The sequence below is a fragment of the Chrysochloris asiatica genome, unplaced genomic scaffold (genome assembly GCF_000296735.1).
Source record: "Chrysochloris asiatica unplaced genomic scaffold, ChrAsi1.0 scaffold00168, whole genome shotgun sequence".
Classification (NCBI taxonomy): Eukaryota; Metazoa; Chordata; class Mammalia; order Afrosoricida; family Chrysochloridae; genus Chrysochloris; species Chrysochloris asiatica.
Window position 1 is genome coordinate 1474857 of NW_006408686.1, and position 12461 is coordinate 1487317.

Sequence of the window (12461 nt, forward strand, 5' to 3'; positions counted from 1 at the left end):
GCCTGCTCTCTTGAGACTCACAAAGCTGGAGTCAGCTGGATCTAGCCTACATCTGTGCCCACCCCAACATACTCCTTGGAAACCTTCTCAAAGCAGCTCAGCCAAATGAGCAACATGGTACAAAAATAGTTTATTACAAAAGAAATCCAACCAAAACGCCTAATAATTTACATTGTTAATCAGTGCCTGCCAAGACCCATCTCTCCTCTCCTTGTCCATCAGGGGAGAAGCGAGTGGCTGTTCCTGGTTTTCCCAGCTCTGGGAGAAGACAGGGAAAGGTGACCATTTGGGTAGAATTCCAGACAGGGGCTCAGTGCCTGAGAATAACAGGGGTCAGAGTCCTGGGGTAGAGGGGACGAGAGGGGGGATGTCTTGTCTCAGAAGAGGGGGCTTATGGTTAGGTGCATGTGCATCTATGTAAATCCTGGTCTCAAAGATTGGGGGGGGGGCAGAGGGAGATCTTCACAGTTTCCAGGAGGGCTGACCCCACAGGGTAGGGACCCCTCCTCATGAGTCCGAGATCTGCCCCCCCCATCCCTCTCAGCTGCCTCCTGGAGCTGGGGAGGGGAGCACGGGCCGGCCGGAAGCTTGGAGCACCCCAGAAAATGGCAGGAAGGCAGGTGGAGATGAGGGAGGAAGGAAGAAGTTGGGGGGAACCATGGGGAATCCAGGGGGATCCTTGGGTGGAGACAGGGAAGGTGAAGAGGATGGTGATGCAGAGAGAAGACCTGTGGAAAGAAAAGAGGTGTGAGAGACCATGTCCAGACAGGAGGGGGCTGGGGGCCTGGACTGCTGGGTCTGAGGGAGGAGGGGCTGGGGGCCTGGACTGCTGGGTCTGAGGGAGGAGGAGCTGGGGGCCTGGACTGCTGGGTCTGAGGGAGGAGGGGCTGGGGCCTGGACTATGTAGTCTGAGGGAGGAGGGGTCTGGACTGTTGGGGCCTGTGGGCAGGGAGTGGGTCTCACCATTGGAGCTGAGGCGGCTGCTGCTCTCAGGAGAGGTGGTGGCGCTGTGCTCAGGGAAAAGCTCTGACTGTGGTGTGGGAACTGATCGTGTGGCCTTCCCCCTCAGGATGTCGATGACCTGTGGGAAGACAGAGGTCAACAGGAGGCCAGCGCTGCCCACACGGCCCTTATCTCTCTCTCCTTGCTCCTGGGCTCAGTCCCTTCCTTTGAACTTTCACACCCACGAACTCATTCATACGCCTGCTCCCTGTTGTTGTTAGCGGCCCTAGAGCTGATTCTAATTTATGGGGGACCCCATGTGTGCAGAGTAGAACTGCTCCAGCGGCTTTTCAAGGCTGTGTGTGACCTTTCGGAAGGGAAGCTCCTCTAGGTGGGTTCAAACCACCAGCTTTTCTGATAGGCCTGTAGCCCAGTGCTTAACCTTTTGCGCCACCTAGTCACCTATGCTTGCTTATTCCTCTCCACCTACTAGCCCCCACACACATTTCAGACACATCCGCGCCTATTCATCTGTCATACAGACACCTGTGCATACACGCGTGAACACCCCCTAGGACACACTCATCCAACAGGCTCCTGAGACCAGGGCCCCCACCTACACCGACCAGCCGACCCCGGCCAGCACACTCACCCGGCGGCTGCGTGCCACCATGAGCGGTGTGTCATTGTGGCAGTTCTTAAGGCCACTGTCGGCACCGCTGCGCACCAGCGTGCGCACGAGTAGGAGGAGCCCGCGACCAGACGCCGAGTGCAGCGCGGAGGTGCCGGAGTACATCTGCGCGTTCACGTTGGCGCCGTGCTGCTGGACAAGAGGGGCGGATTAGACCCGCCAGACCTGGGTGCATCCAGGGGTGGGCTGGAGGCGGGGCTCATGGCGGGTGCCATGACAGGAGCGTGACCAGATGATTTAGATGGGTAACAGGAGGGCGTGGCCTGAACTAGGGGCGTTGCCAGATGGAATAGGTGGCCTTCCCTAATCGGTTTCGCCAGAGTGAGAGGCGGAGGCAGACGGGGTGGGTTGTTGTTGTTAAGTGCCATCGAGTTGGTTCCGACCCATAGCGACCCGGAACAGGGTTTCCATGGCTGTAAATCTTTACGGGAGCAGAAAGCCTCATCTTTCTCCCACGGAGAAGCTCGTAGCTTCGAACTGCTGACCTTGCAGTTCACAGCCCGATTCGTAATCACTACGCTACTAGAGCTCCTTAGACGGGTGGGAACTGGGTCCTAAAAGGGTGACCAAAGCAGCTTGGGCGGGCGGTGCAAAATCGATTAGAGTTGGAGCGGACAGACCTGGTTGAATTAGAGGCGGGAGTCCTAGTGTAGCTCTGTAGGATAAGCACTAGATTGCTAACCGCTAGGTCGGAGGTTCAAACACACCAACTCCTCGGAAACCCTATATAGGATCGCTGTGGGTCGGAAGGAGTCCTGGTGTGGCGCAGTGGGTTAATGCGCCAGACAGCAAAGCCATTTGAACTGCAAGGTCGGCGGTTCAAGTTCACCAGCCGCTCCTCGGAAACCCTATACAGGATCGCTATGGGTCGGAACTGACTCGATGGCACTTCACAACAACAAACTCTACAATAACAGAGACGGAAAGGGTCCAGCTCGCGGATATAATCAGGGCGGGAAGTTAGCGTGGAGACAACGCCAAAGTTAGCAGGCGGTGTCAGCAAGATCAGCCCTGGGAGGGGCCTGGGGCGATGTGGGGTTGGAGGAAGAATGGTCAGGGGAGAGAATTCAGGGGATGAAGCGACTTGAAGAAGGTTCAGAGTCTGAGAAGGAGCCAGAAATGGAAGGAGGGGAGTCCCCACTAGGGGGCGGAGCCAGAGGAGAGGTTGGTTGAGAAGCGAAGGAGTTGGGGGTGCGTACCTGCAGGAGCAACTGCACCATGCTATGGCTGTTGTTTTCCACGGCGTGGATGAGCGGGGAACGGCCGCTCTTAATGTCCTGTGGCAGGAAAGAAGGGTCTTTGACTCTCTCCAAGCTGTGTCTAAGGAGTCGGCAGCCAACACCCCACCTGCCTCATCCAGCCAGTGTCCCGTTAGAACCATCAAGCCCGGTCCCACATCTGTGTAAGGGCGCGCTCCCACATAAGCTCCACCCACAACGCCATATCTCTTTCTTGTACAGGCTCCACCTCTGCTCCTCTGGGGTCCATTCCTCCGCGCGCGTACTCACCATCGCGTCAATATCCGCGCCGCGCTCCAGCAGTAACAAGACGGCTTCGTGGCACTCTGTGTTCACTGCCACGTGCAGGGCGGTGAGCCCTGAATGCGGGGCGGGGGAAACTCAGTTAAATAGGGGGCCCCGGGCCTTGAAGCCCCACAGAGACTCCTAGTCCGGTCCCCACCCCATTCTCCCTCGCGCTTCATACTCACCATCGTAGTTGCGGGCCTCTAGGTCCACAGTGCCGGGGGCCGCGCTATCCAACAGAGTCCTCAGACAAGTCGCACTGCGATGTTCGCACGCCAGGTGAACTGCAGTCTGCCCGTGGCGGTCCAGCGCCATGGGGCTAGCGCCGGCCATCACCAACAACCGAACCACTGACGGCAGCGTGGTGATTACCGCCAGATGCAGTGGGGTCTGCGGGAAGGCATTTATGAGGGGACCCATGTCTTACCCGAGCTCCAGTCCACCCTCCCTTAGAATATCTAAATCCTGACGCCCAAAACCAGAAGTCTGGGGCACCTCTTCTTATCCAACACCGGAATTCTGGGTCCCCAGCCCCATCCCTCCCTTAGGAGTATGGGGGCACTTCCCTGCTAGAGTCAAGACTTCAGTCCCCTCCTATATCAGACCCCTCCCCCCAGTCCCAACCCCCAGCTCCCCAGCTCACCTGCCGAAGGTTGTTATAGATGTCCAGCTCTCGGCCCCCATGCTGGAAGAGGGTGACTAGCCGGTGCACAGCTGGCAGGTTGCCTTGGACCACAGCTATGTGGAGGGGCCTGGAGAGGGAAGAATCAAGAAATCACAGGCCCGAAGGATTGTTTGCCTCTTAGCTGTATTAACTCCAAGATGTGCTGGCTACTTTGGAAGGATCTGTAGAATCCAGCCATTTCTTCCCAGACCCTCCAATCTGGTTGAGCAGCTATCGTCAATTCCCTATACTAGTAGAACCCTCTGGTCTCCCAGCTAGGAACCCCTATCTGTTCCCTATATGGTAGTCAGAGGGACCCTTTAGTACCTAAACCAGGGCGCACCCCTCTTCACAGAACTATGCGCTCATGTGGCTCGCAAGGCCCTCTACAATCTTGTTTCCCTTTTCAGTGTCCTTTGACCTCATCTCCTTCATTCTTCCACTATTCTAGCCACGGTGGTGGTCTCCTTATGTTCCTCAAATTCCCCCTTTGGTCTTTGTACTTGGCTGTTCCCTCTGTCTCACGGATCTGCAGGACTTGGTTTCCTCAAGAGGTCCCTGCTGGTGTGAACAGTTTGTACTCAACGGCTAACCTAAAGGTTGGTTGTTTGAATCCACCCAGTTGCCCCGAGGAAGGAAGAGACTGACAATCGTCTTTAAAAATGACAGCTAAGAAAATCCTATGGAACAGCTCTACTCTGCAATACATGGAGGTGGCCATGAGTGGAAATCGACTGGACAGCAATTGGTTTTTGTTTTGCTTTGTTCTCCTTGCTCAAAAACAAACCTAATGTCAATTCTGACACAGGCTCACAGTGACACTACACAGATTATAACTAGCATTTCTAAGGCTGTACATCTTTACAGGGGCAGACAGCCTCATCTTTCTCCTCACTCAAATCCCTGCTAAAATGGCAGTGGTTCACTACTCCCTCCCCCTTACCCAGCTTGCTTGTTCCTCTACATCATCACCTGGTATTGTATCTTTTGCTAATTTCCCGTCTGAAGTTCCCCACTAGTATATCAGCTTCATCAGGGAAAGGGATTGTGTCTGCTTGGGTCACTGCCCTGTACCTAGGACAGTGCTTGTCACTGTGTTCAAACCAAACCCTGCCACCCAACCAATTCTGACTCATATCCATCCTATTGAACAGAGCAGAGAAGTCCACATTTTTCATCTTTTGGCACAGTGTTTGTTATTGTTGTGAAGTGCCGTCGAGTCGATTCCGACCCATAGTGACCCTGTATAGGGTTTCCAAGGAGCAGCTGGTGAGCTTGAACCGCCGACCTTGCAGTTCAAACGGCTTTGCAGTCTGGCGCATTAACCCACAGTGCCACACCACAGTGTAGGAGCTCCTTAAACATGTGCTGGTTAAGAGATTCCATGTCACCAGTCATTGTGGTCAGTGCCCCTGTTCCTACCCCAGTCAGGGCCAGTGTGTGAAACTGGTGGGCGTAAGCTAGATATTGGCAAGGTCTCTGAGTACCTCAGGTTCAACCTTCACCCAAGAGACCCAAGATGTACACATGTGATACCCAAGGAGCATGTATGTGGACAGAGTTTGGCCTCAAAGGGAGGTGGGAACAAACTGAGTCATAGCATGGTTATGGATGCTAAATTGTGCAGCCCGGACTCCCTTTGGGACTGAAGGACTCACTCCCTCAGCTTCTGGAAAGGTGGGCAGCTCTCTGCTGTCTCTGAGAATCTCCCTTGGTTGAAGAGAGCTGCTTGCCCAAGGTCACATCCCATAGATGGGCGTGGGCAATGGGCATCCAACAGATGGTCAATATGAATATATAAGGCCCTGCCTCAGGACCTCACCTCTGAAGGCCATCCCTGCCATAACATCCTCTCTTGTCCCTCTTGCCACAATTTGTCCCTCTGTCTAGACTTGCTTCTGTCATCCCCAAGTAGGCACTCCCTACTGGACCTCTGCTCTTCTCCCTGAGACCCCAACCTTCCAACCGTTATTCTGAGCCAAAAGCAATCTGAAATGAGTGTGTGTGTTGCCCAAGGGGACATCAGAGGGCACTATATTGATGGTCAGCTTCCCAGACATGCCCAGCGCTGTAGGATAATGCACTGGACTGCAAGGTTGATTTGAACCTAAAGGTTGGTTGTTCAAATTCACCAGCTATTCCTTGGCAACCCCATACAGGGTTGCTATGAGCCCAAAACGACTAAACAGCGCTTAACAACACCACTGACCTAACAGTTTTTCTAACCATTTCCTAATGTTACAAGATCTAACTACTTTCTTGGTTCTCACAAGTGTGAAAAGAAGTGCCTTCAGCATCTACATTTTGAACCAGTTCCTTGCTGGTTCGGATGGAGGATCAGATGTCCTGCATCCCACAGGGCTTATGAAGCAAGGAAGGCCATGGTTACAAATGGAGTTTCTACCCTTCCTAGCTGTGTGCTGGGGCTGTAGCTTTCTCCTCAGTAGAGTGTAGCCCCAAGGTGGTGCTAATGGTTTGGGCTTGACTGCTAACATACAGGTTGACAGTTCAAACCCACCCAGCTGTGCTGAAGAAGCAAGGTCTGGCGATCTGCTTCCGTCAAGAAATCCCTAGGGAGCCATTCTGCTCTGTAACTCAGAAAGGACTCCACCAACAATGGTTTTCTTTTTCATTCAAGCATAGCCCACAGGAGCATCCACTTCCCAGGAGGTGGTGAAACATCGATCCCGGGACCCTGACTAGTCAAAGCCAAATGTAAAAAGGAAATGTTGGGAGAGGGCCCGGATTTGGGCGGGGCGAGGTGGGGTCCCTGGGAAGGGCGCCCTTGCCTCCCAGCATTTCCCAGGACGCCCGACCTGGGTGCCTAGCCGCAGAGCGGGCGGGGTTAAGTGAGGGCAGAGGGAGCAATGATTTCAGAGAAACCGTCCAGGCCCCAGTTCCCATAAACGCGCGGGCTGCAGGGGGTGGGGCGGGGCTGGAGGAAGTGGGGACGGGAGGGGCGGACCAGCCCTCGGACTTCCAGTAACAGGTCTGCTGGGCGGGGCTCCGCTTCCTGCTCCCGGGGGAGGGAAGCCTGTCTCGCCAGAGATCTTCCCCGGCACCCCAACTCCATCCCCAAAAGGGACCGAGGAAAGGGGAGGGGCTCATACTCAGGAAATATGGCTCCCTTGAGGGACAAAACTCTAATCCTCCAACCTTGGCCTATTCTGGAACTCCACCCCTCAGGAACAAATCTCCAGCTGGCTCCGTTTCCCCAATATCCTGGCATCTTCCCCAAATCTCTGAGACCCAGGATTACAACTCCCCAAATCTTTGGGATTCGGACTTCCAGACCCTAGCCCTTCTAAGCTCTAGGTCCCCAAACTGCTTCCTCCCCCCATTGCTTGCCAGAAATACAACGCCCACCAACCCTTGTCCCTTCTGGGGGCACAGACCTAACAGGGCTGCCTTCCCGGGCCGTCTGCTTACAAGGGCCCACGCTTGGTTTAGTGCCCACTGTCCCCTTCTTGCAAGTCTTACTTTTTAAACAAGGGACCGGACATGATAATTTTGCACTGGGCCTGGGTCTCCTCTAAGTTCCTCATCACGTTCCCTGCCCCCTTGGGGATCAAGGAATATAGCACCCCAAACTCTGCTCTCTGGGATGCAGAACATGTCTCCTATCACCCTTAGAGATTCACCTTCCATCCTCAGGCCCCAGTGGGGAGGAAGGGTGGGGAATGTTCAGATACCCTTGTTCCCTTGAAGACCTCCATCCTCAGGCCCCAGTGGGGAGGGAGGGTGGGGAATGTTCAGATACCCTTGTTCCCTTGAAGACCTGAAGTCCAGCCTCCCAAGCCTTTGCTTCTTTGGGGACTCAGACAAGGCCCCAGCCCTCTCCTCCCCCGCCATCCCCCCAAGCGTGAAGTGGGGCTGAGGCGCACGCAGTCTGGGGCTGGGCCCGCTGCCCATTCCGGTAAAGTCGCGGCCCCAGCGGAAGGGGTTAAGGTTAGAGGGAGCGCCAGGAGGGGGGAGGTTGCGAGTGAGTGACGGGCGCTGACGTTGGGGAGGCAGAGCAGCTGGGCTGCGGTCAAGTTCTAGAGCGAAGGGATTTCCCCCAACAGGCAGCTGAGGCAGAAGTGTTTGCATTGGGGGGAGGGCAGGTGGGGCGCGCGGGGCTAGGGCTGAAGGCTGCTTTCACAGGCCACAAACAAGTCACCCTTGGGGACAGATACAATTGAAGCCCATTTCATGGATGGCTCTCAGAGATACTGGGGTTGGGTGGGCACTAGGCTTTGTGGAGAGTTTTGCATCCCAGGGCACTTTCTCCTGCTGAGTTCTGTTCAAATAACACCCACTCACACACACATGCTTTACTGTGTGCCCTGCTCTGGTCTGTGTACCATATGTGTACACCCCTGCACTGAATTCTAATTGTGATGTTGTTGTTATTTGTTAAGTTCTGTGGAGTCAGTCCCAACTCATAGCTACCCTGTGTAGGCTTTCCTAGGAGTGGCTCGTAGGTTTGAACCACTGACCTTAAGGTTAGCAATCCAGTGTTTATTTTACAACACTATACCAGGACTCCTCTAATTGTGATATGGATTGTGAATAGTCCTGGATTTCCACACAGGGAAACTGAGGTCCAGGAAGATGGAGCCTTCTTTATTCTTGTATGGGGTTTCGGGGGCCCCCAAACTAATTCCCAGAAAGGCACTTTCTAGAAATAATTTCATTTCTTTTTCATAGAGACCCTCACACACTTATGGTTCCTGTTTTGTTTTTTTTTTACAGAAGGGGAAACCAAGGCACAGAGGGGCAAGAAAGTGGGCAGCTGAGATTCAAACCCGACGTGGACAGAATAGTAATCAGTGTTGATAGTCAAGTGTACTGAGGATGGTATAGGGCTAAACCTTCTACCTAATTTTATAACAGCCTCATGAGAGGAACCAGTATGTTCTTCCAACAGCAGGTGATACACTACAGGGGTTGTAAAATCAATTTTGTTGTTGTTGTTTAGTGCCTTTGAGTCAATAGCGACCCTGTATAGGGTTTCTGAGGAGCAGCTGGTGAGCTTGAACCATGGACCTTGCAGTTCAAACGGCTTTGCAGTCTGGCACATTAACCCACAATGCCACACCAGGACTTCAAAATCAATTTTTTGTTGTTGTTGTTGTTATGTGCTGTGGATTCGGTTTCAACTCATAGTGAACCTGTACAGGGTTTCCAAGGCTGTAAATCTTTACGGAAGCAGAAAGCCTCATCTTTTTCCCGTGGAGCAGCTGGTAGTTTCAAACTGCTCACCTTGCGGTTTGCAGCCCGATTCGTAACCACTACTCTATGTCTTCAAATTAATTTAGTGGATTGTGGTCAGCAAGAAAAAAACAACAACAATGAACTAGACATGAATAGAAAATATCCAAAGTAGATCCTATGTAGTTAGGATGAATATTGTTTTGTGCAATTTTTTATTTTCAGTGTGTGTGGGTGTATGTGCTTACTGGATTTGATATAAAATGGTAATAATAATAAACATTTATTAAGCACTTAAGGAATCCCTGGGTTGTGCAAACAGTTAAGCGCTGGACTAAGCCAAAAGATTGGTGGTTGAAACCCACCCAGAGGCACCTCAGAAGACAGGCACAACCTTGAAAACCCTTTGGAGCAATCCTGCTCTGAATATGTGGGATCAGCAGGGGTTGAAATTGACTTGACAGCAATTAACAACTTGGGAGGTTAGTGGCTCCCTAGTATTAAACCACAAGACTGCAAACCACAAGGTTCTCACTTTAAATTCACCAGATGCTCCTTGGGAGAAAGGTGAGGCTTTCTGTTCCTGCAAATGTTTAAAGCCTTGGAAATCCTATTCAGGATTCACTGACTCGTGCACTTAACAAAAACAACTAAGAAAAAATGTTTACCAGGTCCAGTGCCAGGAACTATAGATGTATAATAAGTCAATCAGTAAAATGTATTTCTCACTTTTAAGTTGTGATTAAAAAAATTTTTGGAGGTGAGAGGGGCAAGTCTCCAGATCTAAAAACAGTTCTAGGAAAGATCTGCTCCATGGGTATCCCATTTATTCAGAGGAGAAAGCTAAGGCTTAGAGAGGGAAAGGCTCTTGCTCAGTACTACTACCCGGAAACAGGATTCTAACTCAGGTCCTGGTTAATTAACTCAAAAGCCCAAGCTGTGTTGTGGTAGGTGAGGGGGTGGAGGGCTAGCTGCCTTCCTACCCACCCTCCATTAACCGAGGGCTATCACTTACGTGTCTCCGTCTTCATCCGCGTTGATGGCCACGGCGATGTCGGTGGACAAGGGATGTTCCATCGAGCACAAGATGGGGTACAGAGGGGCAGGCAGGCTGAGCACAGGAAAGGGAGAGCCCATCGTTGGGGTAGGGTACAAGGGCAGAAAAGGTCCTGGGTGGAGGGGGGACAGAGAAAGGACACAAGTGACGACAAGCCCAAAGGCCCTTAACCCACTTCCCACCTCTCTGCCTTGACTACTATAGTGCAGCCTGTCCTTAGCAACCTGTTTCTCTGAATCTCATACTGGATCTTTAAAGCTTCCCCATCCCAGTCCTAGACACCCTCACTGCCACTTGACCTAATCCATCTCCTGTTAGACAAAGAATCCTTCACCAATCCCCCAGGGGCTGGTTACTAAGTGAATCTGTGGCTGAGAGAGATAAGCAATGCATGGAGAGCCAGGCTAAGAGTGTGGGGTATATCTGTATAGGGTTTGGGGGAAAGGGAGGGTCAGAGTGAAAGAAGGGGTTTTGTCAGAAGCCTGTCCAGATCCAATGGTTGGAAAGGACCCTCAAAAAACAAAACACAACCAAAAAAAGCAAAAACACCGAAATCCCTTTCCATTGAGTCAATTATGACTCATCCATGGTAGCAGTCAAATCCACATCCACCCATTGCACAGATGGGGAAAATGGAGTCCATGTTCTCATGCAGGAACTAGGAAAGGGTGGGGAGACAGTGACAGGCTTCTTGATGCTCAGCTTGAGCCTTTCTAGTTGCTGCACTCTGATGGAGTGGAAGGTGCAGAAATTAGGTGAAGATTTGGTGTTAGGAGGCACAAACCTAGACTCCTAGGAGTTTTGGGGGCCACTTGGGGATGATAACGTTGGCATAGCACAGATCCGTGAAAATGGGATGGGGAAAATGGTGTGTGACCTCTGCTATTCCTTTATCCTTGGGGGCCCTCCATTTTTGGACCCCCAAGTTTCCAGGTCCCTACAGGGTCTCTATGAGTTGGAATTGACTCAATGGCACATAACAACAACAACGACATAGCACTTAACAATAATAACAATATATCCAACAGCAGGCCTTAGGGTTCTGGAGCCTTTTGCCTGGAGATCCCTGAATCTCTCATCCTAGCCTTAAATCCTTGAGTCCCAGAATTCTTTAGTCTTCCAACCCTAGATGTCTCCACCCCCAAGCCCTGCCCTTGTGGCCCCGGATGGGACCCTGATTACCTGTGTGACCACACAGAACTGGGAACCCAGAATCCTGGTTCTCTGATTCCCTGGTTCCTTGGGATCTCCACTGTCTGGGTCTCTAGAACTCTGGTCTGTTTACTTAGATTCCTGTGATCCCAGATTTTGTTGTTGTTAAGTGCCGTGGAGTCGGTTCTGACCCATAGCGACCCTGTACAGGGTTTCTGAGGGTGTAAATCTTTACGGAGTAGAAAACCTCGTCTTTCTCTTTCGAATCGTGATCCCAGATAGTGGGGTTAAATGCTGCTAACCCTAAATGCTGCTCTCATAATTCCTCATGCCTTCTGGTATCTGCGCTCCTGAGATTTTGCCATCCCAGGATCTCTAATTTGTCTCCTTAGAACACCAGTCCCGCTCCCCTAATTTCTGTTGACCAGGCAATCTGGGTCTCAGAAAACCCAGTTTCTTGAGTCCAGGCCATGACTCCTCATAACTGGAGATTATCTGAGTCCTTGAGATCTTGTAGAGTTATGGAACCCCCATATCTGTGTCCTTGAGTCTTCTTACACGCTGACTTCCCAATGCCCCATATATGTATCTAAACCCTGTTCCTTAGACCCCTAGCCACAACTGTGTCAGAGGGTCATGGGTTCTGCCTGGCAGGTTCCCCTGCCCCTAGCTCCTATATCCCTCCATATCTGTGTCCCTTGTGTCTTCGGGTTCTGTCCACTTGTCCTGCAGCTCCCCGGGACTTCATATACTTGTCCTGAGCTCTGTCCCGCCTCTGGGGACCATACACCCTGTACAACCCCCATCCCACCCTGAACCGCGGGGCCCACTCACCCTGGTAGTAAAGCGCCTCTGGCCGGGGCAAGCCGTGTGGGGGCCCGGGGACGACCGGCGCCTCGGGTCCACCGCATAGTGATTCCGAGGGGACTCCGGGGCCCGCGGCTGCTTGTGGGGCGGCGGGTTCGGGGGAGGGCGCGCGCAGCGGGCGCTTGCGGAGTGGCAGCGCGGCGCCCGGGGGTCCTGCGGCCTTGGGCCGGGTGCGCAGGTCCACAGGCCCCTCGTCCATGGCCCCCGAGGGGCATCGGGGCATGAGGCCGCCGGGGACGGCGGCCGGAGCGAGTCTCGGCTCGGCTCGGCTCCGCGGTACGGGAGGGTGGTTTCGCCGGGCGTCGGGACTTCCCCTGCCGCCGGCTGAACTGAAGGGACTTTTGTCCGCCGGGGCGGTGCCGGCCGCCCGCC

General features: G+C 53.0%; 1 protein-coding gene across 1 annotated transcript; it reads right to left on the bottom strand.

Annotated features, from left to right (window-relative positions):
• Window positions 1-540: 540 nt before the first annotated feature.
• BCL3 (B-cell CLL/lymphoma 3) lies at window positions 541-12312 on the bottom strand. The gene is made up of 9 exons (XM_006871355.1): window positions 12057-12312; window positions 10029-10182; window positions 3800-3908; window positions 3342-3546; window positions 3142-3230; window positions 2833-2910; window positions 1595-1762; window positions 964-1081; window positions 541-728 (listed from the first exon to the last, which is right to left on the bottom strand). Exons 1-9 carry the CDS (start codon window positions 12310-12312, stop codon window positions 541-543), a joined length of 1365 nt encoding a protein of 454 aa, XP_006871417.1.
• Window positions 12313-12461: the final 149 nt, after the last annotated feature.